Source organism: Pantherophis guttatus, chromosome 18, assembly GCF_059756535.1.
Source record: "Pantherophis guttatus breed Tessera chromosome 18, ASM5975653v1, whole genome shotgun sequence".
Taxonomy (NCBI): Eukaryota; Metazoa; Chordata; class Lepidosauria; order Squamata; family Colubridae; genus Pantherophis; species Pantherophis guttatus.
In genome coordinates, this window is record NC_142080.1 from 3282994 (window position 1) to 3309867 (window position 26874).

Here is a 26874-nt window from a genome sequence, read left to right on the forward strand (position 1 = left end):
CCTCCTTTCTCTTCTTTCTTCCCTCCTCCTCTTCCTTACCCACCTCTCCCTTCTTCCTTTCCTTCCTCCCTCCCTTTCTCTTTCACTTTCCCTTCCTTCTTCCCTCCTCCTCTTCCTTACCCACTTTTCCCTTCTTCCTTTCCTTTCTCTTTTCCTTCCTCCCTTCCTCCTTTCCTCCCTTCCTTCCTTCCTCCTCCTTTCTCTTTCACTTTCCCTTCTTTCTTCCCTCCTCCTCTTCCTTGCCCACCTCTCCCTTCCTCCTCTCTTCCTCCTTTCCTCCCTTCCTCTCCCCTCCCTCCGCTTTGCCAAGAAACCCACCGCTCCCCTCGCCAAGCGCCCGGGCGGAGCAGCGCGATCCGCCCCCGGAAAGGCGGAGCAGCTGCGCGCTTGGTGCCCGCCCGGCCGCCGGCCTGCCTGGCTGCGGTTCTCGCGGGGGCAGCGGCGGGTGCGGAGCCGGTGGGGAGGGGGAGCCTGCCGGGGGGCGATCCGGGATGGAGGGGGCGCTGCTGCAGCTCCTGGCCTGGAGCTCGCTGCTCTTCACGCTGGGCATGTTCGGCACCGGGCTGTAAGCAGGGCTGGGGGGTTGCAAGCAGGGTTAGAAGGCTGGAAGCAAGACTGGGGGGCTGTAAGCAGAGTTGGCGGGTTGTAAGCAAGACTGGGGGGCTGGAAGGAGGGCTGGGGGTCTGGAAGCAAGACTGGGGGGGGTTGCAAGCAGGGTTGGGGGGCTGTAAGTAGGGTTGGCGGGTTGTAAGCAAGACTGGGGGGGCTGTAAGCTGGGCTGGGGGGCTGTAAGCAAGACTGGGGGGGGGGGTTGCAAGCCGAGTTAGAAAGCTGTAAGCAAGACTGGGGAGTTGCAAGCAGAGCTGGAGGCTGTAAGCAGCTGGGGGGGTTGCAAGCAGGGTTCGGGGGGGGGCTGTAAGTAGAGTTGGCGGGTTGTAAGCAAGACTGGGGGGCTGTAAGGGTTAGAAGGCTGTAAGCAAGACTGGGGGGCTGGAAAGAGGGCTGGGGGAATGTAAGCAGGGCTGGGGGGCTGCAAGCAGGGTTAGAAGGCTGTAAGCAAGACTGGGGGGCTGGAAAGAGGGCTGGGGGGCTGTAAGCAGAGCTGGGGGGTTGCAAGCAGGGTTAGAAGGCTGTAAGCAGAGCTGGGGGTTGCAAGCAGGGTTAGAAGGCTGTAAGCAAGACTGGGGGGCTGTAAGGGTTAGAAGGCTGTAAGCAAGACTGGGGGGCTGGAAAGAGGGCTGGGGGAATGTAAGCAGAGCTGGGGGGTTGCAAGCAGGGTTAGAAGGCTGTAAGCAAGACTGGGGGGCTGGAAAGAGGGCTGGGGGGCTGTAAGCAGAGCTGGGGGGTTGCAAGCAGGGTTAGAAGGCTGTAAGCAAGACTGGGGTTGCAAGCAGAGCTGGCAGCTGTAAGCAGCTGAGGTGTTGCAAGCAGGGTTGGGGGGGCTGGAAGAAGGGCTGGGGGGCTGTCAGCAAGACTGGGGGGTTGCAAGCAGGGTTGGGGGGCTGTAAGCAAGACTGGGGGGCTGGAAGGAGGGCTGGGGGGCTGGAAGCAGCTGAGGGGTTGCAAGCAGGGTTGGGGGGGCTGGAAGCAGAGCTGGGGGGCTTGAAGCAGGCCTGGGGGTTGGGGAGCTGGAACCAGAGCTGGGGAGTTGCAAGCAGGGTTGGGGGCCTGTAAGCAGGGTTAGAAGGCAGGAAGCAAGACTGGGAGGGGGTTGCAAGCAGAGCTGGGGGCTGTAAGCAGCTGGGGGGGGTTGCAAGCAGGGTTGAGGGAGCTGTAAGTAGGGTTGGCGGGTTGTAAGCAAGACTGGGAGGCTGTAAGCAGGGCTGGGGGGCTGGAAGCAGAGCTGGAGGGTTGCAAGCAGGATTGGGGGGCTGTAAGTAGGGTTGGCGGGCACCGGGCTATAAGCAGAACGGGGGGGGGGCTGTAAGCAGCGTTAGAAGGCTGTAAGCAGAACTGGGGGTTGCAAGCAGGATTAGAAGGCTGGAAGCAGGATAGTGGGGGGGGCTGGAGGCAGAGTAGAAATGAGGGGAGGGGGGACTAGCCTTGTGGCAAACTGAGCCCCCCCCGCCCCCCACAGTGCACAGGTGGATGGAAAATCCGGTTTGGGTGGGTGGAGCAGAGATTCCACCTGTCTGCTCAGGTGAGCCGGTGAATGATTGTCCAGGAAGCAGATTTACAGAAAGGAAAGTTTATGGTTGTGGGGCAGAAGTGAAAAAAAAAATAGAGAAATAAATTTATTTATTTATGAATAAATTAATTTCCACAGGGAGGGAGGTTATGGGGCAGGAGAGGGGGGGGCGATCTAACGTTTGCCCCGTCTCGTTTCGCACTCAGGACTGACCTCCGGAAAATGTTTGCAACCCGAAGCGTGGAAAATATCCAGTTTCTTCCCTTTCTGACGACTGATGTGAAGTAAGGCCGCTAGCGATGTGGCATCCCGGATTGGGGGGGGGGGGGCTGGACGGGGTTGGACTAAATGATCTCTGGGTTCCCCCTCCGAGCCCTTACCTTACAAGATTTCGGGAATCGCTCGATCGATCAGGCATATTTGTACGATCGATCTTCTCAACGGTAACAGGCTCCTGATAAACGAGGGAGGCCATCAAAAATTGAAAAAAAATTTAAATTGCCAAGGAGTCCTCGACCTTACGACCAGACCGACGTTTCTGTCGCTAAGTGAGACATTGGTTAAGTGAGCGTTAGCCACGTTTTACGACCCGTCTTGCCACCCAAGGTTGTAAAGTGTGTGTGTGTGTGGGTGGGGGAAAACTCACTTCATGGCTGTCTTCATTTAGCGACGGAAATGTGGGGCTCGATTGCGGTCGTAAGCCGAGGACTACCCCGGGCCATTTAAGACATCTCAGAGAAAGGGAGTGGGCTCGTCACTCAAAACTCTCTTTCCTTCTCTCTCTGGATCAGCAACTTGAGTTGGCTAAGCTATGGTTTCCTGAAGGGCGACTGGACGCTGATCGTGGTTAACTCCGTGGGCGCGACGTTGCAATCTCTGTACATCCTGGTTTATTTCTTCTTCAGCGCGGAGAAGGTGGGTGGGCTTGTCCCAAAGACCAAGACCCTCAGGACGGGGGTCTCTCATTCTCTCCCCTCCACCCTTGGCGAACGAAACGCCTTGGCCGAAACCTCCCTCTGCGAAGCTGGCACTCAAAGGTAGACTGCTCCTGACCTCGGAGTTCCTTTACCCAACCGATAAAAGTTTGCAAAGAGCCTTTGGGAGGTGTTTTTCGACCGACGTTCGAGCAGCTTTGGGGTTGTCCCCTCCCTCCCTCTGTTGACTCAAGAGGGCTGGTGACTTGAGTCAACAAAAGCTCTTGTCCCCATCGGTCCAACTCCGCCTCGTGGGCTCACGTGTCCCGGGTCACCAACGGGCCACGAAGGGCGTGGAAACTGAAAAAATATTGACTTATGCCCAGAGTTACTAGGCCTCTCGGGAGAAACCCACAACTCCTGAGTGAGCCCGTATTCCGGTTTTTTAAACCTAGAGCTGCCTCCGTGTTTTTATAACTCTGTGCCAGTAACCCTCCTCCTCCTCCTCCATTTCTTTCTCCTTCTTCTTTTCTTTCTCTTTCTCCTCCTTTTCTTTCTCCCCCTCCTCCTCCTCCTTCTCCTTTCTCTTTCTTCTCCTCCTCCTCCTCCTCTTTTTCTTTCTCCTTCCCTTCCTCCTGCTCCTCCTTTTCTTTCTCTTTCTTCTCCTCCTCCTTTTCTTTCTCTTTCTCCTCCTTTTCTTTCTCCCCCTCCTCCTCCTCCTTCTCCTTTCTCTTTCTTCTCCTCCTCCTCCTCCTCCGTTTCTTTCTCCTTCCCTTCCTCCTGCTCCTCCTTTTCTTTCTCTTTCTTCTCCTCCTCCTTTTCTTTCTCTTTCTTCTCCTCCTCTTTTTCTTTCTCCTCCTTCTCCTTCACCCCTTCTCCTTTTCTTTCTCCTTCTCCTCCTTCTCCGTCCTCTCTTCCTTTCTTGTCTTCCTTCTCCTTTTCTTTCCCTTTCTTTCTCCTCCTCTTCCTCCTTCCTCTCCTCCTTTTCTTTCTCCTCCTCCTCCTTTTTTCTTCTCCTCCTCCTCCTCTTCTTTCTCCTCCTCCTTCTCCTTTTCTTTCTCTTTCTTCTCCTCATCCTCCTCTTTTTCTTTCTCCTCCTTTTCCTTCTTTTCTTTCTCCTTCTCCTTCTTCTTCTTCCTCTCTTCCTTTTCTTTCTTGTTTTCCTTCTCCTTTTCTTTCCCTTTTTCCTCCCCTTTTCCTCCCCCTTCTCCGTCCTCTCTTCCTTTCTTGTCTTCCTTCTCTTCCTTTTCTTTCCCTTTCTTTCTCCTCCTCTTCCTCCTTCCTCTCCTCCTTTTCTTTCTCCTCCTCCTCCTTTTTTCTTCTCCTCCTCCTCTTCTTTCTCCTCCTCCTTCTCCTTTTTCTCTTTCTTCTCCTCATCCTCCTCTTTTTCTTTCTCCTCCTTTTCCTTCTTTCCTTTCTCCTTCTCCTTCTTCTTCCTCTCTTCCTTTTCTTTCTTGTTTTCCTTCTCCTTTTCTTTCCCTTTTTCCTCCCCCTCCTCCTCTTTTTCTTCTTTTCCTCCTCCTTTTCTTTCTTTCTCTTCCTCCTCCTCCTTTTTTTCTCCTCCTTTTCTTTCTCCTCCTCCTTTTCTTTCTCCTTCTCCTTCCTCTCCTCCTTTTCTTTCTTGTCTTCCTCTCCTCTTCTTCTTTCTCCTTCTCCCTTCTCCCTCCTCCTCCTCCTTTCAACCCCTCCCTCCTCCTCCTCCTCCTCCTCTCTGCAGACCCCACCTCTAGTCTAGCACTGATGATGTCACCTAGTTTGGTAATAAAATGTTTGCAAGAAAACGATCAACCTCAGAGCTACTATATGTCAACAGAGGACAAATCCCACCTCCTCCTAGCACTGATGATGTTCCCTAGTTGGGTCAAGAAACGTCTGCAAGGAAGCTATCCAGCTCAGAGAGCACCAAAGGCCCTGTGTATTTTACATCTCTCTCTCTCTCTCTCTCTCTCTCTCTCTCTCTCTCTCTCTCTCGCTCTCCAGCTTGGCGTCTTAAGGAAAACAACAGCCCTGCTGGCGGTCCTTCTCTTCGGCTACGCCTACTTTAGCCTGATGGTCCCCGATCCCACCACGCGCCTGGCCCAGCTGGGTCTCTTCTGCAGCCTCTTCACCATCACCATGTACCTCTCGCCGTTGGCAGATCTGGTAGGTAACCTGGCGTCTTCGCTGCTCCTGGCTGTGGAGGCTTTTTGCGGGCTGAGGCAAAATCTTTGAATGGGTCATAAGAGGGAAAAGCTTGCATTCAGAAGGGTGTTTTTATTTCCCTGCCGTTGCCGGAGAGATTTGGAGCAAAAACTGTTGCAGGAGACAAGATAACATTTAATAATCATTTTCCTTCTCCTGTCTGCCTTTAGTTATTTGTCTCTTTTTTTTTTTCCCTCTCTTCTGTCATCCGTCTATCCAACCAAACAGTTTTCTCTCTATCAAACGATCTTCTATCCCTGTTTTCTGAGTATTTCCTATCTTTTCTCTCTCTGACTGTCTGTCATCTATCTTCTTTTCCGTCTTGCCTCCCTGATCTATCTGCCACCCTCCCTCCCTCCCTCCCTCCCTTCCTTCCTTCCTTCCTTCCTTCCTTCCTTCCTTCCTTCCCTGTCGATCTATCTATTTATCTATATCTATCATCTATCTATATCTATCTATCTATCTATCTATCTATCTATCTATCTATCTATCTATATCGATCTATCGATATTATCATCTATCTATCTCACTGATATGTCTCAATCTCTCTATCTTACTTCTGTTTATCTTTTATTATTATTATTATTATTATTATTATTATTATTATTATTATTATTTATTTATTGAATTTCTATACCGCCCTACTCCCGAAGGACTCAGGGCGGTGTACAGCCATGAAATAAAACACATAGATATACAAAATTTAAAATCGAATAAAATGAATTAAATAAATTTGGCTGAATTAATACCCATAATTTAAAATACCCATAATTTTAAAATACATTAAAAATTTAAAATTTACACTTAAAAGGGAGAAGATTTAGGCGAGGCCCTTTTATCTTTTCCCTATTGCTAGCCATATCTTCCTTCTTTCCTTCCTCCCTTCCTTCCTTCCTTCCTTCCTTCTATCTTTGTCTGTCTCTCTGTCTCTCTCTCATCTATCTATCTCTAATATCTATCTATCTCTAATCTATATCTTCATTATCATCATCTATCTCACTGATATGTCTCAATCTCTCTTACTTCTATTTATCTTTTATCTTTTACCTATTGCTCCCCATAATATCTTCCTTCCTTCCTTCCTTCCTTCCTTCCTTCCTTCCTTCCTTCCTTCCTTCCTTCCTTCCTTCCTTCCTTCCATCCATCCATCCATCTTTGTCTGTCTGTCTGTCTCTCTCTCTCTAATCTCTCTCTCTAATCTCTATCTATCTATCTATCTATCTATCTATCTATCTATCTATCTCTAATCTATATCTTCATTATCATCATCATCTATCTATCTCTCTATCTCTCTATCTTACTTCTATTTACGGTATCTTTTTATCTTTTACCGATTACTCCCCTTAATACATTTCCTTCCTTCCTTTTCTTTCCTTCCTTCCTCTTTCCTTCCTCCTTCCTTCCTTCCTTCCTTTTCTTTCTTTCCTTCCTTCCTTCCTTCCTTCCTTCCTTCCTTCCTTCCTTCCTTCCTTCCTTCCTTCCTTCCTTCCTTCCTTTCCCTCCCTACCTCCTGAAAGCCATCCATCTCATCTACATCACTGGACAAGCTTATCAATTTAAAACTGTATCCTCCTCCATTTTTCAGCCTCGGCGAGGGAGGGGCAGACGAAGCAACTTAATTCTGGGGGAGGGGAAAAAAAGCCTCGAGACCAAGGATTACACAAGCGTGCCCTCTTCTGACCTAATTCAAATTAAAGTGAGTTCATCAAATGAAATGCATCTTTCATATGACACACCCCTGTAGCAAGTAGCGGGAAGGAGGGGAAAGCAGTTTCTACTTTTCAACAGGTGCATCATTGATGGTTTCTCAATATTTGGCAGATGAGCGTGAAATATTGACATGAGCCAATAAACGGCGTCACCGATACCGAAGGGAGAGCGAGAGAGGCATGATTTGCAGAAACTGTGATTTGGAAAACTTAAGAAGGGGGGAAAAGAGGACAGGAAAAAGAAAAGAAGTTTAAAAAAGAGCCCAGCAAAAAGCCAAATGCTGACGTCAGCCAGGAAATGGCAATGAGAAAAATAGAGAACTTTTTTATTTATTTTATTTTATTTTATTTTATTTTATTTTATTTTATTTTGTTTTATTATTTTATTTTATTTTATTTTATTTTACTTTACTTTACTTTACTTTACTTTATTATTTTATTTTATTTTATTATTTTATTTTATTTTATTATTTTATTTTATTTTATTTTATTTTATTTTATTTTATTTTATTTTATTTTATTTTATTTTATTTTATTTTATTTTATTTTATTTTATTTTATTTTATTTTATTTTATTTTATTTTATTTTGATTTATATGCCGCCCTTCTCCGGAGACTCAGGGCGGCTTACAGTGCGCTAAGCAATAGCCTTCATCCTTTTGTATATTTATACAAAGTCAGCTTATTGCCCCCACAAACTGGGTCCTCAATTTACCTACCTTAGAAAGGATGGAAGGCTGAGTCAACCTTGAGCCTGATGAGAATTGAACTCGCAGTAATTGCAGGCAGCTGGGAGCTAAATACTACCTTTAACAGTAGCATTAGTCTGCTGCGCCACTCAGGCTCCTAAAGAACTTTTTATTACCTTTTATTCTCTCGTTTAATTGAATGGCCTTTGGTGTCTCCTTTCCTAATGATTTCTGGTGTTTCTGTGAAAGGGGAGGCGGGGGAAGAAATCTGAATTTTGTTGCTGTTTATACCTTTCCCTGTAAGGGACCGAATTTAAATGAGAGAGGGGAAAAAAGGAGAATTATGTACATTTTGAGACGTATCCAAGAAAGAAAGTTTTGGTGGTCCAAAACTCCTACGTTGCTTCATTAAAAAAAGAGTGAAATGGGGACATCTGATTCTATTCTATATATTCTATATTTTATATTCTATGATATTCTATTTTAAATTGTAAATAGTAAATTCTATTCTATTGTTTTTTTTATATTCTGTATTTTCTATTCTATTCTATATTGTAAATTTATATTTCTATTCTATTCTATTCTACTTATTTATTTATTTATTTATTTATTTATTTATTTTTCATATTTGTATACCGCCCTACTCCCGAAGGACTCAGGGCGGTGAACAGCCATAATAAATACAAATATTCCTATTCTATTCTATTCTATTCTATTCTATTTACTCTACTCTACTCTACTCTACTCTACTCTACTCTACTCTACTCTACTCTACTCTACTCTAAATTGTAAATGCTATATTTCTATTCTATTCTATTCTATTCTATTCTATTCTATTCTATATTGTAAATTCTATATTTCTATTCTATATTGTAAATTCTATATTTCTATTCTATATTATAAATTCTATAATTCTATTCTATTCTGTTCTGTTTTGTTCTGTTCTGTTCTACACTACTCTACTCTGTTCTAAATTGTAAATGCTATATTTCTATTCTATTCTCTATTCTAAATTCTAAATTCTATATTTCTATTCTATATTGTAAATTCTATAATTCTATTCTATTCTATTCTATTCTATTCTATTCTATTCTATTCTATTCTTCTATTCTCGTAAATTGTAAATTCTACTCTATTCCATTCCCTCTCCTCTATATTCCATATTCTATTCCGTTCCCTCCTTATTCCCCTTTCCCCTTCCCTCCAGCAAAACAAGGCCATAAAATCGGGGGCGCCCTTCCCTGAACCATCGCCCTGCTTAGCAACGAAAACCCTGACTCCCGACTGTCGGCGTAAGTCGAGGACTCGCTGCCAACAAGCAGCCGTGCTGTGTCTCCCATTCCTCGCTTTCCACCTGCCTGCCAGGCTCCCGTTCGGTCTCGTTCGTTCGCTCCCGACTAGCAACGGGCCAAGCGTGTTGGGGCACGCGGCTGGCACGCGTGCCGTTTTTCCGGTTTTTTTTTTTTTTAAGGGCAGCTCAACGCCCAGAAAGAAGCCGGACGTGAACAATTGCCCGTGAAGTAACTTTGGCAAAGGAATTTTTAATTTTGCATAAAGGGCAGGGCTCGGGCGGGGTTTTCGGAGTTTTAAGAGGCGCACCTGTCAGAAAAGGGCAAGAGAACTCACAAACCTGGTTTCGGGGATGCCTAACCAGGTTAAAGCATCACTAAAGACAAGCCAGGGTTCGCCTCCCGGGGAGCCTCACATGAACCCATCCAAGGTTTCTCTTCGGATCTGCGCAGGCTGGGAGCATCTTGGGGGGCGTTTTCTACCCTTCCCCGTGCGATTCCTTGGCGTTCCGAGGTAGACTTCTACTGAAGCTGGAGGTTCTAGGGAGGGTTTGGTGGCTAAAGAGTCCAGCTGGATCTCTCCCCCCCCCCCACCACTGGTTCCTGCCTTTTTCCAGTTCTCCCTCGCCCTTCTGCTGCTCATACTTCTCTGCTTGTGTGTCAGGAAGTGTTTCCTGGTTGGTGAGGCGGCGGAACTCACTGCCACATGAAGTGGCAATCGGCTGTCAGGCGACGGAACGGGCAAGCCACGTGTAAGGGAGTTTTTCACTTGCCGAGCCTTCAAACAAAAGGCTGAGACAATCAATTGTAGATTTTATTCATTGATTTTTTTTTTTAAAAAAACAAACTTTGATTCGATTTGATCTTCTGCCGTGCCGTCTCCTCTTCCTCCTCCCTGCAAACTTAGCGACGGGCGATCCGGTGTCAATTGCGGCCATAAGTCGAGGACTCCCGTTAAGTCTTGAACGACGCAGTGCTTAACTCCCCTGTGTAACCCCAGTTAACCCCAGGTGTGCTGGCATCTGACCCCAAACAAACCCCGTATGTTGGCTTAATTTTTAAGACAGGAACTTACTTAACAGTTGGAGGGCACCTTGGAGGTCATCTAGTCCAGCCCTCTGCCCAAGCAGGAGACCCTACACCCGAGGCACGTTCAGCTTTGCAAGGTGGGAGTTTAATTTTTAAAGAGTACGAGACCAGTTCAATGGCGGCTTATGCCATAAACTAACTACGATTAGGGACAACTGAATGAATTCGCCGTCTCTCTTCTTAACATCGCATCCACGGAACGCATGCATCCTGTGGCGGGTGGAATTGAATTAAAAATGCCGAAAAAAATCACCCCCAAAAGACGTAAAAACCGGCGCCGATGTGGCTTACCAGCCAAACCGTGGTTAATATTAACTCCTTTTTTTTTCTTCTTTGCAAGCGAGCCAAAACGAGCAACGTGCTCGCCTCTGCGTCGGGACTTTTTCCTCCACGAAAATTATCAATATTATCTCCGAATAATTTTTTGCCGGGTTCCCCTTATCTCCTGTGCCGTTCGGACTGTTGGATTCCCAATAAATATTTGATTTCAGGCGGAAGTAAATAATAGATATATATATATATTTTTTTCCCCAAGATCAAGATCGTGAAGAGCCGTTCCACCCGCTGTCTTTCCTTCCCTCTGACGGTCACCACTTTCTTGGCGTCGGCGAGCTGGACTTTCTACGGGCTCGTTCTGGAAGATCTGTATATCGCGGTTAGTCTCTGGCCAGGTTGCGGGGGACGGGGAGACGGGGCTGAATTAGGCCGAAAGAAACTGAGTTTCTGGGCAGAGGGAGAGGGCAAGCAGAGAGGGACGGTGGACAGATTTTTCTGCTTACGCTGCACGCCGTTCTCTTCTTTTGATAGAAGGGAATATTTGTAGCTCGGGATTGAACTGTAACCCTGATGATGTTAGCTAGTTGGGTCGTGAGACGTCTGTAAGAAAACCGCCAAGCTCGGAGAGTACCAAAAACCCCTCAGTCCTCCCCCTCCCCTTCCTCTTCCTCCTTTTCCTCCTCCTCCTCCTCCTCGCAAACCCCACCTCCTCCTAGAACTGATGATGTTAGCTAGTTGGGTCATGAGACGTCTGTAAGAAAACTGCCAAGCTCGGAGAGTACCAAAGACCCCTCAGTCCTCCCCCTCCCCTTCCTCTTCCTCCTTTTCCTCCTCGCAAACCCCACCTCCTCCTAGCACTGATGATGTTAGCTAGTTGGGTCATGAAACGTCTGTAAGAAAACCGCCAAGCTCGGAGAGTACCCTTCCTCTTCCTCCTTTTCCTCCTCCTCCTCCTCCTCCTCGCAAACCCCACCTCCTCCTAGCACTGATGATGTTAGCTAGTTGGGTCATGAAACGTCTGTAAGAAAACCGCCAAGCTCGGAGAGTACCCTTCCTCTTCCTCCTTTTCCTCCTCCTCCTCCTCGCAAACCCCACCTCCTCCTAGCACTGATGATGTTAGCTAGTTGGGTCATGAAATGTCTGTAAGAAACCCACCAAGCTTAGAGAGCACCAAGGACCCCTCAGCCCTCCTCCTCCCCTTCCTCTTTTCTTCCTCCTCCTCCAAAACCCCACCTCCTTCTAGCACTGATAATGTTAGCTAGTTGGGTCATGAAACGTCTTCAAGAAACCCACCAAGCTTAGAGACCACCAAGGACCCCTCAGCCCTCCTCCTCCCCTTCCTCTTTTCTTCCTCCTCCTCCAAAACCCCACCTCCTTCTAGCACTGATAACGTTAGCTAGTTGGGTCATGAAACGTTTGTATGGAAACCAGACGAGAGAGCACCAAGGACACTCACAATCCTGTTCCTCCTTCTCCTTCTCGTATCTTCTCCAACTTATCTCCCCCCCCTCTTCCTCCTCCTCCTCCTCTTCCTCTTCTTCTTCCTCCCCCCCTGCTCCGAAACCCCACCTTCCTCCATCCCTGATGACGTTCCCCTAGTTAGCTCACGAAACGTCTCCGAACGAACCTCGAAGAGAAATCTCCCTCACCAAGGACCTCACAATTCTCCTCCTCTTCCTCCTTCCAGATTCCCAACGTGCCGGGCATCGCGACCAGCCTCGTCCGTTTCTGGCTTTTTTGGCGTTTTCCCGCCGAGCAGGACAAAAATTACAAACTGCTGCAGGCCTGAAGACGGAGGGGGTGGGGGGCAAGAAGCGGAGGAGATCCCACTCCTCAAAGCCAGCCGAGGAAGGAGAGAAAAACCCCAAAAATCAGAAAACTCTGCAGATGATGGACTTGCCCGCCTCGCTTTGCACACAGCCTGCTCACCTGTCCAGCAGTGTGGTCCATTTCCACCTGGATGGACCATTCTGGACATTTTACAGCGGGAGGGGGGGCGTGAGAAAATCCCCCCCCCCAGGTGGAGCAAACATCTGGATCTAGATGGACGGGATTCCCACTCTGGACTCTTTAAAAGAGGTTTGCAGACTCCACCAAGTCTGGGGAATGTAAAGGGGCTTCTCCCCACCAGATATTTTTTTGGGGTGGCGGGGAGCAGGCCCCCCCCCACCCCGAAAGCTGTTGGAAAAACCATTGAGTTTTGAAGATGGGAGCTTCCAAAATTTGACAGTCTCTTCTCCCTCTTTCTTGATTCTTTATTCAGATCTGCCAACGCGACCAGCTTGTATACAACCGTTGCCTTATCCGTCCACCAGAAATGCCTTTTATATCTATATTTATAGAGAGAGAGAAAAAGTTTTTATAAACTCTTCCCCCCTTCCTCCTTCGCCACCGGCTCCTCTTTTCCAATTTTTTTTTTTTTAAAAAAATGGATTCCAAAGATTAAAATCCAAAAGAGAGGGGGGAAAAAAAAAAAACCAGAGACAAAACAAGAGGATTTTTTTTTTAAAAAAAATGTGAATTGAAAAGGACAAAAATGCCTTTTTTTAAAAAAGAAAAATAAAAATTATCCCACACCTTTTTTTTTTTGCAACTGGCTCCTCTTTCTGTTTTTTTTTAAAAAAAATTGATTAAAATACAAAAGAAAAAGATGAAAAACAAGGTGAATTCAAAAGGACCAAAATGTCTTAAAAAAAAAATGATTCCACTTCCCGTTTGCAACCGTCTCCTCTTTTCAATCTTTTTTATTTGATTCCAAAGATTAAAATAGCAAAATCCAAAAGAAGGAAAAAAAACAAGAGTCTAATCAATGTGAATTTTAAAAAAGGACAAAATGTCTTTTTTTTAAAAAAAAAAAAATTCTCCCACTCTCTCTCGGCAACCGGCTCCCTCTTTCAATCCACCGGGCTCCCTTCTAGGTGGGAGATCTCCCTGAGGTCTTGACCTGTTGAACGTTGGGCCGAGAAGAAGGGAGGAGAGCCCCAGGCAAACATTCCACGGATGTAGCTTTATGAGTGTCTTGCAATAAACAGGAAAGAGAGGAGGGGTCTTTTTTTTTTTTTTAAAGAGTTGTTTTTTTACCTTCCTGGAGCAAAAAAAATCAAACTTTGATTAAAAAAAAAATTAGCGGACCTCATAAAGCAGGGAGTTCCTTCGGCTTTCAGTTGAGTGGATTCCTGCCTAAATGATCCCCGATATCTGTTTCATTCTATGATTCTATATAGTGGGGTTCCTCCTGGGGAAGGGGGCTGGCCTAGATGACCTCTGAAGGTCCCTTCTGCGTGGATTTTGTATAGAGGATTCCTCCTGGGAAGGGGGTCAGACTAGATGGGTTTTTGAGGTCCCTTTCAGAGTGGGATTTCGTGAAACGGGTTCTCCCTGAGAAGGGGGCTGGACTAAATGACCTCTGAAGGTCCCTTCTGCGTGGATTTTGTATAGAGGATTCCTCCTGGGAAGGGGGTCAGACTAGATGGTTTTTGAGGTCCCTTTCAGAGTGGGATTTCGTGAAACGGGTTCTCCCTGAGAAGGGGGCTGGACTAAATGACCTCTGAAGGTCCCTTCTGCGTGGATTTTGTATAGAGGATTCCTCCTGGGAAGGGGGTCAGACTAGATGGTTTTTGAGGTCCCTTTCAGAGTGGGATTTCGTGAAGTGGGTTCTCTCTGAGAAGGGGGCTCGGCTAGATGACCTCTGAAGGTCCCTTCTCCACGGATTTTGTGTAGCGGATTCCTCCCAGGATGAGGGTCAGACTAGACAGTCTCTGAGGTCCCTTTCAAGAGTGGGATTTCGTGAAGCAGGTTCTCTCTGAGAAGAGGGCTGGGCTGGATGACCTCTGAAGGTCCCTTCCTGACAGATTTTTGCGTGGCAGATTCTCCCCAGGAAGAGAAGTCAGACTAAAGAACCTCGTGAGGTCTCTTCCAGTATGGGATTTCATGCACCGGATTCCTTCTGGGACGAGGGCTTAGACTAGATGGTCTCCGAAGGTCCCATCCTGAGATTCTGGGAAGGAGGTTGGCCTAGATGGTCTCTCTTTTTTGTAAATATTTTTTATTATTTTTCAAACATAAACATAAAATCGAGCAAAAACTCGATCCGGTCATAGATGGTTACCACGCTTACATTCCTTTAACAAACTCCATTCACAATTTCCCATTACATCTTTAAAAAGGTGAATATTCAAAACATGAGAAGAATAAATTTTAACATCAATTCTAACATCCTTATCTATATCGTATCGATACAATTTTAATTTCATATTTACTTTAGCTCATTTATATCTAAGTATCATTCCTGCTTATATCCGGTTCTTCTCCACATTGTCTTTATCATCCCTTTTACCATCAGTTGCAAAATACTTTTTAACAATATTCTAATCTCTTATTCTAATTATTAACCACGATTTTATCACCTCAATTCTTAATTTCAAACTTGATACATTTCCATGTTTCTTACCATTTATACAACAAAATTCTAACTACATTTCTTGGACTCTTGACCCATTCCATCAAATCTTGATAAGCCTAGATGGTCTCTTGAGGTCCCTTCCAGACTGAGATTCCGTCTAGCGGATCCCAGCATTCGAAAGGGACCGAAGTAATGCTCTCTCAAATCTCTTCTAGTGGTTTCTTGGAGAGGATTCCTCTTGGAAGAAACTTAAAGATGCCAAACTGCCCCCCCCCCAACAACTCTTCCATTCTAGGATTCCCTGCATTGGGTCGGGGTTCGTCTAGATGACCTCCCGAGAACCCTTCCAAACTCTTTTTGTGATTCTTTTGTTCCTTTGCAACCAATAGGTTTCATTTTCCCTACTGGCTACCACAAAGGCCCCTTTTGCAGAAAAAAATGCACAATTTTACGAACGAACGAAATGTCGTGTTCCCAAGTCCTGTTGGACCAGAACGCCAGGGAAACTGAGTCACGCAATCCTTGTCCTTCAAGCCACCGGTCTCTCCGGAAAGGGCTAATTATCTTCCCGGCTAATTACCAGGTGTTTTTGCTCTGCCCCCGCCAACTTTATGAAGGTGTGAGTTAAATAAACCCCAAAAATCTAGAATAGCCTGGTTTTTTTTTGAGAGGGGAGAAAGAAACATCCCAAATTATTATTATTATTATTATGGATCGTAAAGACAATTTATCTGGCACACCCAAACAACGTAACTCGACGTGTAGGCCAGACTGCAAAAATAAATGCAGAGCGTGAAGGTAAAAGGCAGGCATTAATATTTATGAATAATTATAGTTTGGGCAGACAACCGAAGGCGGAAGGGGAAAAAAAAAATTAATACAGGGAGTCCTTGAACTTAAAACGGTCCATTTAGCAACCGTTCAAAGCTACTGAAAAAAAAAATATTTCCTTTTGTTCTGGCTCAAATGTCAGGCAGACCCCCTGTGAATTTGAGCGATACCCCCCGTCCCCCCAGTGCTAAACGGACAATTTTAATTTCTTTCACCCCCTTTTCTAGTTTGCACAAGATTCTGAAACAACAGCTTAAAAAGAGACAAGAGTCTAATCTTCTCAGTGGGTGCATGTAAATAAGATTTTGTCTGTCTTTGGAGTTGCGTACGTGTGTCTCTTTTGCATATATATATATATGCAAACCTGGCCCCCACCTTGGCACCTTTGTTGCAAATGAAGTCTGTAAAATAGTATAGCCAGCAATTCTCCCCCCTCTCTATGGGATTTCCTGCTTCCCGTCCGCCACGCTCCAGAAATGAAAATTCAATTTAATTAAGCAGAAAAGAAATTCTCAAATCAAGTTCTACACGCCTCCGTTGTCGCCACACTTTTGGCTGGGAACGAAAAAAAAAAAAAATCACCTGTCTGGATTTTTTTATTTTTCCTCTTGAACGTTTTTTTTTTCAAATATATATATATATATATATTTTTGGGGGGAGTTGTGTGGATCAGTTTTACAAAATTGTGGGATTGTTGTATGCCTCTCCCACCCCCGGAGTGTGTTTCCGTGAGACGGGCAGATATATTTAAAAAAATTTGGATTGATAAAATTAGCGGAGATAGTAAAATACTAGGAAATCCTTCAGGTGCTTTTTCAGGCTGAAAAAATGGATAGAAGTGAATGGGGTTTTGGGGCTTAGCAACTGAAAAACAAATATGGGAAGAAGTGATTTATGTAATATCAAAGGGGAAGTTGTCTGCTTATAATTGCTGTAAAGATCGGAAATGATTTCCTTAAGTGTCCTTTTCTTTCCTCTCCTCTCTCCTTCCTTCCTCACCCCTTCCCCTCTTCCATCCTTCCCTTTCTCATTTCCTTTTTTCCTCCCCCTTTAATCCTTCTTTGCATCTTTCACTCTCATTATCAACTGTTTTCTCCTCCCTTCCTTGTCTCCATATTCCTTCCTTGCTATCTTTTTCTTTTCCTTCCTTCTTTCCATCCATCCATCCATCCATCCTTCCTTGTCTATCTATCTTCCCTCCTTTCTTCCCCATTTTCCTTCCTTGCTTTTTTCTCATTCCTTCCTTCTTTCCATCCATCCTTCTCTTTTCCTTCCTTGTCTATCTTCCCTCCTTCCTTCCCCTTTTTCCTTCCTTGCTATCTTTTTTCTCTTTTCATTCCTTCTTTCCATCCATCCATCCTTCTCTTTTCCTTCCTTGTCTATCTACCTTTCCTCCTTCCTTCCCCATTTTCCTTCCTTGCTATCTTTCTCTCTTTTCCTTCCTTTCCATCCATCCATCCATCCATCCGTCCCTTCCTTCCAGCCATCCTTCTCTTTTCCTTCCTGCCATCCTTCTCTCTTTTCCTTCCTTCTTTTCTCTCTGCCATCCTTCTCTTTTTCTTCCTTCCTTCCTTCCTTTCTTCTCTCCCTCCCCTATTCTCTGCACTATTTTCCTTTTTACATTTCTTCTCATTTTCCCCTTTTTTTACTTATTCAGATTTCGGATGACCTTTTGCTACTGTTCAAACTTTTAATAAAAATTTCATTTATTTTTGTTTTTAAAAAAAGAAGCAACGCTTTTTCTTGACGTGGGCTCCCCGAGCCAGGCTGCACCCCCAAACCGTTCGGTCACATGCTGAACAATTGTTTAATGTCCATGGGTCATTTATGCTCCCGCAAGGGTCCCCGGTCAAAACTTCATGCCGTGTCGGGCGAGGTCGGCTCGGGCCTCTCGGATTTCGGCCTGCAGCTCGAGCGAGGCCTCCTGGCAGTCGTTGAAGGTAGCCAGGCGGTAGCCCACGACTCCCAGCGAGTAGCAGCCGAAGGTCACCAACAGGTAGGTCGGCAGGGCCCACAGCACCTGGTGCCAGCTTGGGGATAAGGGGTGGGATCCCACGAGATCCAGCATCAACGCAGCCCAGATGCCACCCAGGAGAGCCAGAGAGCAGAGCCACTGCATCAGTTTCGTCATGATCCTGAAAAACAGCAGAGGAAAAAAAAAAACAACAGTGAAAACTTGAGAGATTTACAAGTTTCTGCCTAGCCTAGTATATTTTCAGGATACCTCTGCCAAAATTTAAAATTTTTCTTTGCAAGTAAGTACAGGAAGGATTTTTAGCTTGGCTAAAAAAATCCTCCTTGCAAAATCTGGAATCAAGTCTTGAGTATTAAAAACAGGCCAGGAAAAGGACAGACGTCCCTGCCTGGCAGAGAGAAAAAATGGGTTTGAATATCAGTAGATAATATAGTAGATATATTGGAGATATATTAGAGAGAGAAAAGTGTGGGAAAGGCAGGCGGAGGGAAAAAATGGGTTTGAATATCAGTAGATAATATAGTAGATATATTGGAGATATATTAGAGAAAAGTGTGGGAAAGGCAGGTGGAGGGAAAAAATGGGTTTGAATATCAGTAGATATTTAGTAGATATATTGGTAGATATATTAAGAGAGAGAAAAGTGTGGGAAAGGCAGGCGGAGGGGAAAAATATCAGTAGATATTTAGTAGATATATTTGAATATCAGTAGATATTTAGTAGATATATTGGAGATATATTAGAGAGAGAAAAGTGTGGGAAAGGCAGGCGGAGGGGAAAAATGGGTTTGAATATCAGTAGATAATATAGTAGATATATTGGTAGATATATTAAGAGAGAGAAAAGTGTGGGAAAGGCAGGTGGAGGGGAAAAATGGGATTGAATATCAGTAGATAATATAGTAGATATATTGGAGATATATTAGAGAGAGAAAAGTGTGGGAAAGGCAGGCGGAGGGGAAAAAATGGGTTTGAATATCAGTAGATATTTAGTAGATATATTGGAGATATATTAGAGAGAGAAAAGTGTGGGAAAGGCAGGCGGAGGGAGAAAAAAAAACAACTTTCCAGACAAGACTACAAGTCCCACTAAACTCTTGTTGCCATTTGCCCAGGCAGATGGGAACTGGAGTCCAACCTCCAAAGGGCCAGGAACTTCTACCCAAACAAGCCAAATTTTGCAATCCTTTCTTAACAGCGATGACAATATGTATATAGTAATATCATTATGTATATATATTATAGAATAGTGGCTCAGTGGCTGAGCCTGTCGATCAGAAAGGCCGGCAGTTTGGCGGTTCGAATCCCTACTACAGGTCTCCTGCGTGAGGAAGGGGTTGGACTAGATGACCTCCAAGGTCCCCTTCCAACTCTTATTCTGTTAATTAATCAGTGGTATTGCCTGGCTACAGGTGGCTCAGTGGCTATGACTGAGCTTAGGCAGTTTTAGCAGTTCGAATCCCTAGTATAGGGTCTCCTGCGTGAGCAAGGGGGTCGGACTAGATGACCTCCGAGGTTCCCTCCCAACTCTGTTCCTGTTAAAGATGTTATTATTTAACATACATTATTATATCTGTGCATTGCAATGGCACAATTATATCTATTATTATTATATCTACGATTACATCTCTGCCTCTAACAGCAACGGTTTAAGATACCTTTACTATTATTAATAGGATTATATTCGTGCATCTACTAATTGCAATGATCTATATAGTTATATTTTTATTATTAGCAGCAATTAAAAAAAAAAAAAGCCCTCCCACCCTTTTCCAATTTTTTGCAACAATTGCAAAAATAAATAAATAAATGCATAAAATAAATAAGCCTCCCCAGGGATAAACCCGCAACTGTCGACCCGCATTCTCACGACCCACCGACTCCGGTGCAGCTCCGAGTTTTGCTTTTTTTTTCCCTTCCAGCTTCCCCGACTTCCCCGTCGCTCGCTGGTGACGTCACCCCCGGCCCCTGCCAATCACCGCGCCCGCTGAGCTGGGTGGCGCCGGTGGAGAGGCGCGGTGCTTGCCGGGAGTTGTAGTTTTTGTCCCCCCCTTTAACAAGTTTGATGTTTTTAAGCGGAAGGTGGAGAGGGGAGGCGGGTTCTTGAGCATGGGCAGAGTGCTGGGGAGGTGTTGATGCACTTTTTTGTGGGGAGTGGGGTCTGGCCAAGGTCTTCTTTTCTTTTTTTCATTTAAGACTAACTCCCAACTCTCATTTAACCCTGTTGGAAGTTATTCTGGATAATAATAATAATAATAATAATAATAATAATAATAATAATAATAATAATAATAATAATAATAATAATAATAATATCATCATCATCATCATCATAATGTTGGCCTAGGTTTGCTCTGCAGAATCATGAGGACTGGAAACTTGGTGCCGTTTTTTTAAATGCTTCATGTGCAGAAGCCTGAGGACTGTCTGGAATCCTTATTATTTCCTATAGAAGTGTGGCCTTTCAGTCGCTTTTCTGGGCAAAACCATGAGGACTAGAAACTTTTATTATAAATGCTGTAGTTTTTTTTATATGTAGAATCATGAGAACTAGAAACTTGGTTATGAGTGCCGTTTTTTTTTAAATGCTTCATGTGCAGAAGCCTGAGGACTGTCTGGAATCCTTATTATTTCCTATATAAGCGTGGCCTTTCAGTCGCTTTTCTGGGCAAAACCATGAGGACTAGAAACTTTCATTATAAATGCTGTCTATGCAGAATCATGAGGACTGGAAACTTGGTTATGAGTGCCGTTTTTTTTTAAATGCTTCATGTGCAGAAGCCTGAGGACTGTCTGGAATCCTTATTATTTCCTATATAAGCGTGGCCTTTCAGTCGCTTTTCTGGGCAAAACCATGAGGACTAGAAACTTTTATTATAAATGCTGTAGTTTTTTTATATGTAGAATCATGAGAACTAGAAACTTGGTTATGAGTGCCGTTTTTTTTAAATGCTTCATGTGCAGAAGCTTGAGGACTGTCTGGAATCCTTATTATTTCCTATAGAAGCGTGGCCTTTCAGTCGCTTTTCTGGGCAAAACCATGAGGACTAGAAACTTTTATTATAAATGCTGTAGTCTTTTCTATGGAGAATCATGAGGGCTGGTTATTTATAAGCCTGGGATTTAAAGCAGCTTTCTGTGCAGAATCGCGAGGACGGGGGAGTCTTCATTAGAAATGTTGCGTTATAAATCAGTTTGTCTATGCAGAATCATGAATGTCGGGAATTTTTTATTGCGTATAATAAACACGGCTGTGAAATCAAGTTGTCTGTGCAAACTCATGAGGACTGGAATCTCTGTGGTATTTAAATCAGCCGTTCTATGCAAAGCCATGGGAACCGAAGTCTTTATTATAAAGCATTTGCGTCATTTCCCCCCCCCCCCCCATGCATAACCATGAAGAGGGGACTCTTTATCATAAAGCCACCCTTCGGCATTTAAACCAGGCCAAAACCAATGAGGACCAGAAGCTTGGCATTCATTATCCCTTGAGGAAGAAGCAGCATAGCTTATCTGGTTGTCTCGAATGTGTGACCCGATATAAAAAGCCCATTTTTTTTTTTGTATTGCTATTCCCACAGCATACACCCCCCCACACACACTTCAAGCCCCATTGGGATCACACAGCCATGAGGACTAGAATCTTGACTTTCGTTTCTCTCTTCGGCGTTTCCTTTCGCCTGGAAGAAAGCCGCAGAAAAATACCAAGAACCAATCGCTCGAAATATCGACGCATAAGTGAAACTGGTCCCCCCTAAACCAGAGGTCTCCAACTTTGCTAACTTTTAAGACCTGTGGACTTCAATTCCCAGAATTCCCCAGCCAGCCAGCCAGCTGAGGAATTCTGGGAGTTGAAGCCCACACTCTTAAGGTTGGAGACCCCTGCCCCGGACAAAACCATGAGGACTGACACCTTGCCTTTATTCGTCGAGGAAATGGCGTCAAGTCCAGACCGGAAAGCCTATTTCCTTAACTCGATAAAGGCAAGGTGCCAGTCCTCAATGTTTGGATTTGGTATCGAAGGCGGCGATGAGGCCCAACCCTTTTCCCGTCCACCGAGCCGCCACTTTCCTCGACAAGGACCCGAGACAAAACCATGAGGACTGACACCTTGCCTTTTTATCAGTCGAGGAAGTGGCTTCGCGAGCCGTTTCCTTAACTAATAAAAGAAAGGCAAGGTGCCAGTCCTCATGATTTGGACTGGGTATTGAAGGCGGCGAGGCCCAACCCCTTTCCCATCAACCATCCTCCGCTACAAGGACTCAAGTGGACCTGGCCGAAAGTGCTGGGAACCAGGCGCCGCGATATTCCCACTGGGTTTTCTCTTGACCAGGCGCGTGGGAATCCCGGCGGGCACGGGAAACAGCGGGAGGGGGGGTGCCCCCCGCGCGAGGACGCTGCCACCCGCCATGTTCCCAGCTTTCTTTCGTCCTTCCAGCTCCTGGAATTGGCGCTCAAGGAAAAGTTTTAGGAAGCTGAGGCAGTTTCTGGCAGGAAACATCTGGTTTCCTCCATTTTCCGGCCCAGGCAGGCCGGGATTTGGCTTGAGATGGGAAGGAGAGGCTGGCATGGAGGGTGGGGAGGCCGAAGATCGGAGGGAGGGAGGGGTTGCAACTTGTCTGTGGGGTCAGATCTGGGGACTTAGAATAGAATAACCGAGTCAGGAGGGACCTTGGAGGTCTTCTAGTCCAACCCCCTGCTTAGACTCCGTTTCAGACAAAATGGTTATCCAACATCTTCTTAAAAACTTCCAAGTGTTGGAGCATTTGCAACTTCTGGTGGCAAGTCGTTCCACTGGTGAATTGTTCTCACGGTCAGGAAATTTCTCCGTAGTTTTAAGGAATCGATCGAACCTTCTCCTCCTCCTTTCTCACCTTCCTTCCCTTTCTCCTCCTTCGTCTCTTGGTGTATCTTCTCCTTCCTGCTTCCCTCCTTTTCCTTTTCTCTCTCTCCTCCTCCTCTCCAGTTTCTCTTTCTTCTCCTCCTCCTTTATCTTCTCCTTCTTGTATCCCGCCTTTTCCTTCTCTCCCTTTCTCTCTCTTTCCTCCTCTTTCTCCTTCTCCTCTTGGTCTATTTTCCTGTTTCCCTCCTTTTCCTTCTCCCCCTCCCTCCCTCCCGCCATCCCTCTCCTCTTTCACCTCCTTCTCTCCTTCCTCCTGCTCCTCCTCCTGTTTTCTCCTTCCCCTTGTTTCCTTCCTCTTTTTCTCTCTCCTTCTCTCTCTCTCTCTCCTCCTCTCCTCTTTCTCCTTCTCCATCTTCTCCTCTGCCATATCCTCCTCCTCCCCCCTCCTGGCAAAGCCCCTTTCCCTTCTACCACTGATGATGTTACCTAGTTGGGTCATGAGACGTCTGCAGGAAAACAAGCCAGCTCCGAGAGCACCAAGGACCCCACATAATCATTATCATCCTTCTCCTCCTCCTCCTCTTCCCTTCCTTTCCTCCTTTCTTTCTCCTCCTCCTCCTCTTCCCCTTTCTTTTCTTTCCTTCCTTTCTTCTCCTCCTCCTCCTCTTCCCTCCCTCTGTCCCTTTTTTTCTTTTTTCTTCTCCTCCTCCTCCTCTTCCCTTCCTTTCTTTCTTTCCTTTCTTCTCCTCCTCCTCTTCCCTTCCTTTCCTTTCTTTCTTCTTCTCCTCCTCTTCCCTTTTTTCTTTCCTTCCTTCCTTTCTTCTTCTCCTCCTCCTCTTCCCTTCCCTCCCTTTCTTTTCTTTTCTTCTCCTCCTCCTCCCTCCCTTCCTTTCTTCTCTTCCTCCTCCTCCTCTTCCCCTCCTTTCTTTTTTCTTTCCTTCCTTCCTTCTCCTCCTCCTCTTCCCTTCCTTTCCCTCCCTTTCTCTTTCTTTCTTTCCTTTCTTTCTCTTCTTCTTCTTCTCCTTCTCCTTCTTCCTCCTCCTCCCCACTAACCAGAATTCACAAAAATTAAAATAAAACTTGCTCTACCAGCCTTTGCAAAGAGGCCTTTGGGATCAAAAAGCCCCCGTGTGTTACGATTCTGCCTTTAGACCAGGTTTTGCCCACGGGTGCCTCTGGGCATGCACAGAGTACTTTCCTCCTTTCTGTTAAAAACAAAACAAAACAAAAAACCCAGATCTTTGCAGTGGGAGGTTGCCTGGCTTCCTCCTTTCACACGGGGTGCCTTCCCTCCCCGATCAAAGGCAGAAAACCAGCTGCAAAGTTGCTTTGTCTAGAAATCCTGGCTGGCAAACAAAGAGACGCCCGAGGCCGGTTTAGCTCGAAACGCTGAATCGGCAAAAAAAAACCAACCCCAAACACCCCGTTTGTCTCTTCTTCAGCCTTGCAAATTTGCAGGGTGCAAATTCTTCAAATAATTCTCCCTTTTATTTCTGCAGCTTTGACTCTCTGGCACACACACAAAAAATCAGGAACGGCCTTCGACGAGACCCATGGCCTTGCCACCACTCCATAGCCCATCACTCTCAGCCCTGCCTAGGTTTAGGTCCTTTACCCCTGCCATATTTGGGAATCTTTTTGATTATTATTTCTCTTTTAGCAAATCTCTTGCTTTGTGTGTGTGTGTGAATCACGCTTTTATTCTAAATCACACGCACCAATAAATCCCACGGCGGCTTATGTTGATGGAAGAGGTGGGATCCCAAAAGAAGATTTTAATTGCAGAATTCGCTTCTGCAAGACTCTTTCGGTGGTCCAGGCCAGGGGGATTATAAGTGGAGCCTCCGTGTTCAGGCATAGCCTATCTGAGCAACGGTGGGAGTTTCCAGGGGGGGAAATCCGAGTTGTTTTTTCAATTGCAACAGTCTGGGGTTTTTTTTAAGGTGGTGAGTTGCAAAGCACAGCCATACATATTTTCCATCCCACCTCCCCAAATAATCCCTCAGGGCAGATGACCTCTCTCTCTGTCTCTAATTTGGGGACGTCACGGCTCTAGATTTGCACACAGACCCCCCCCTAAATGTTTGGACGTGCTCGAAAGAAGTCAAGGGGGTCCCCGTCCGCAGATGAAATTATTCATTCCTTGTTTCAGCTGGCTGCAACCCAGGACAGGCTGGAAAAAGTGGAACTAAAAGATCATCTAGTCTAGCCCCCCGTTTCGGACCTGGGTTCAAGGCAGGAATTTTGCTCCCCCCCCCGTTCTTTCCGACGTTTTTTAGACAGCTTTTCCAGTTATTCCTAGAAATCTTGTCTCCCCTTAATTCTTTTTTTTCCCCTTTCTTTTCTTTCTTTTTTCTCTCTCCAATGTTGTCTGGAACCCTGAAGGCTTTTTCCTCTTTCTCCTTAAGAGCGGTGCCAAAAAAAGAGAATTATCAGCCAATGCAATGTATATCTCTCAATGTTCCTCAGTTTTTTGGTCCCCTCCAGCGAGGGGATCTGAATTCAAAGCTGTTGGCTTTTTATCAGGGGGTTTGGGGGGGGGGGAGGGAGATTCTGTTTGGCCGCAGGGACAAGACAATAGAAAAATATTCTGCAATCGGGAGATTGTTGGCTTGATTGATCCCAGTGCTGATTATTTAGGAAAACATATTTTTTTTTCTGTAGCTCTTGCTTAATTTACTCCTGCCGGAGCAGGTATAGTCAGCTGTTTATACCAGGGATATTTGCAGATGGGAGGGAAGGAAGGAAAGAAGGAAAAATGAGAGGGAGGGAGGGAGGAAGGAAGATGAGAGGGAGGGAGGGAGAAAGGGAGGGAAGGAAAGAAGGAAGCAAGGAAGGAAGGAGAGAAAGAGAGGGAGAGGAAGGAAGGAAAGAAGGAGAGGAAGAAAAAAGAAATGAAGGGAAAGAGGGGAGGGAAAGGGGAGGGAAAGGGAGAAGGAAGGAAAGGGAGGGGAAGAAAGAAAGAAAAATGAAAGATGGAAAGAGAAAGAAGGAAGGAGAGGAAGAGGGAGGGGAAGAAAGGAGAGAAAAGGAGGGGAAGAAAGGAAGAAAAATGAAAGATGGAAAGGGAAAGGGAGAAAGAAGGGAGGAGAGGAAGAGGAAGAAAGGAAGAAAAATAAAGGGAAAGGGGAGAGAAAGGAGAGGAAACGGGAGAAGGAAGGAAGGAGAGAAAGGGAGGGCAAGAAAGGAAGAAAAACGAAAGGAGGAAAGGGAGAAAGAAGGAAGGATGGAGAGGAAGAGGGAGAGGAAGAAAGGAAGAAAAAAGAAATGAAGGGAAAGAGGGGAGGGAAAGGGAGAAGGAAGAAAGGAGAGAAAGGGAGGGGAAGAAAGGAAGAAAAACAAAAGGTGGAAAGGGAAAGGGAGAAAGAAGGAAGGATGGAAGGGAGGGAGCGAGGAAAAGGAGAAAGGGAGGGATGGAAGAAAATAAATGAAGGAAAAGGGGGAGGTTAGGGAAGGAAAGGAAGGAAGGAAGGAAAGAAGTAAAGGAAAGAAGGAAGAAGTCTCTCCCCAACTCTTATCGCTTCTTCCCAGCTTTGGCAGATCTTTTGCATATGCCCCAGATTCAACCTCGCCCTTCGCTGAATGCCCACGACTCCTGCCAACACCTTCCAGAGCCAAAAAAATATTCTTTTTTTTTTCCCCTCCCTCCTTACCGAGAAAAAAAAAAAAAACAAAACAAAACAAAAATTAAAACAACTCGGTGGGGTCACTTGGGGAGGGGGCCCAGCCTCCGCTCACCCCAGGCCAGTCCAGCAAATTGGGACTCGCCAGGCCAAGCCAAGCTGCCCCCCTACTTGCCTTCCCTGCCCCCCCCCCAAAAGAACCCAAGAGAGGGAGGGAGAGAAAGAGGTTATTGGAGCCGTCTTCAAGTAAATAAACCCTCGCTGGAGGTTGGGACTTGCTCCAACCTGCCCGGTTTCTCGCGAATGCTACTCACCTTGCCTACAGGTCTAAACACACATCACGCTGGAGAGAAACAGAAAAAATAAAAATAAAAGATTTGAGATATTCGGCCAGCTTTAAAAAAAAAACAACAACGGAGGCCGGAGCTCTTGGCGAATTGTATTTTCCCCGATTTTTGCAATGCATATTTTGATTTTTTTTTTCTTCCTCTCTCTCTCTCTGGAGAGAAATCCCACCCCCACCCCTGCAATTTTTACTTTACGGTAGTGGGTTTTACTCCTGGGAGGAGAGGTTAAGGCCCTTCGTTACTCCCAGATAGAATCTTGTGATTACGGGGACAACGGTCGTTAAGTGTGAAAAACGGTCATAGAAGTCCCTTTTTTTTAAAGTGCCGTTGTAACTTTGAATGGGTCCCTCAATGAACCGTTGTAAGTCGAGGACTATCTGTATAGCAATAATGACTTGGTTAAGGTAGATAGATAGAGAGAGAGAGCGCGATAAATAGATACACCGACAGACAGATAAGATGGATGGATGGATGGACAGACAGACAGATAGAATGATAAAGATGATAGAATGATAGATAGAATGAAAGAGATGATTGAGATAGGTAGGTAGGTAGGTAAGTAGATAGATAGATAGATAG

At 45.6% G+C, this 26874-nt stretch overlaps 2 protein-coding genes across 4 annotated transcripts; one reads left to right on the top strand and one right to left on the bottom strand.

The window, feature by feature from the left end:
- Positions 1-300: 300 nt before the first annotated feature.
- On the top strand, positions 301-12868 carry SLC50A1 (solute carrier family 50 member 1). 2 transcript variants are annotated; one of them, XM_060685051.2, is made up of 6 exons: positions 354-565; positions 2335-2412; positions 2920-3043; positions 5023-5184; positions 10535-10654; positions 11963-12868. In XM_060685051.2, exons 1-6 carry the CDS (start codon positions 492-494, stop codon positions 12062-12064), a joined length of 660 nt encoding a protein of 219 aa, XP_060541034.1. In that variant the 5' UTR covers positions 354-491; the 3' UTR covers positions 12065-12868. The 2 variants fall into 2 exon arrangements, with proteins under 2 accessions (XP_060541037.1, XP_060541034.1); XM_060685054.2 differs by lacking the exon at positions 10535-10654 and having other exon boundaries at positions 301-565.
- Positions 12869-17189: 4321 nt separating this feature from the next.
- Positions 17190-26282, bottom strand: DPM3 (dolichyl-phosphate mannosyltransferase subunit 3, regulatory). Of its 2 annotated transcripts, none has more exons than XM_087881115.1 (2): positions 26263-26282; positions 17190-17643 (listed from the first exon to the last, which is right to left on the bottom strand). In XM_087881115.1, exon 2 carries the CDS (start codon positions 17637-17639, stop codon positions 17358-17360), a length of 282 nt encoding a protein of 93 aa, XP_087737241.1. In that variant the 5' UTR covers positions 17640-17643; positions 26263-26282; the 3' UTR covers positions 17190-17357. The 2 variants fall into 2 exon arrangements, with proteins under 2 accessions (XP_087737241.1, XP_087737240.1); XM_087881114.1 differs by lacking the exon at positions 26263-26282 and adding an exon at positions 19360-19415.
- Between the last annotated feature and the right edge of the window lie 592 nt (positions 26283-26874).

What these genes read in the sequence shown, in the direction of transcription:
- SLC50A1 (XM_060685051.2), top strand. Translation starts at nt 492, where the DNA reads ATGGAGGGGGCGCTGCTGCAGCTCCTGGCCTGGAGCTCGCTGCTCTTC. An exon ending in TCTTCTTCAGCGCGGAGAAG is followed by an intron (nt 3,044 to 5,022) that starts GTGGGTGGGCTT and finishes CTCGCTCTCCAG; the next exon opens with CTTGGCGTCTTAAGGAAAAC. An exon ending in TCTCGCCGTTGGCAGATCTG is followed by an intron (nt 5,185 to 10,534) that starts GTAGGTAACCTG and finishes TTTTTCCCCAAG; the next exon opens with ATCAAGATCGTGAAGAGCCG.
- DPM3 (XM_087881115.1), bottom strand. Translation starts at nt 17,639, where the DNA reads ATGACGAAACTGATGCAGTGGCTCTGCTCTCTGGCTCTCCTGGGTGGC.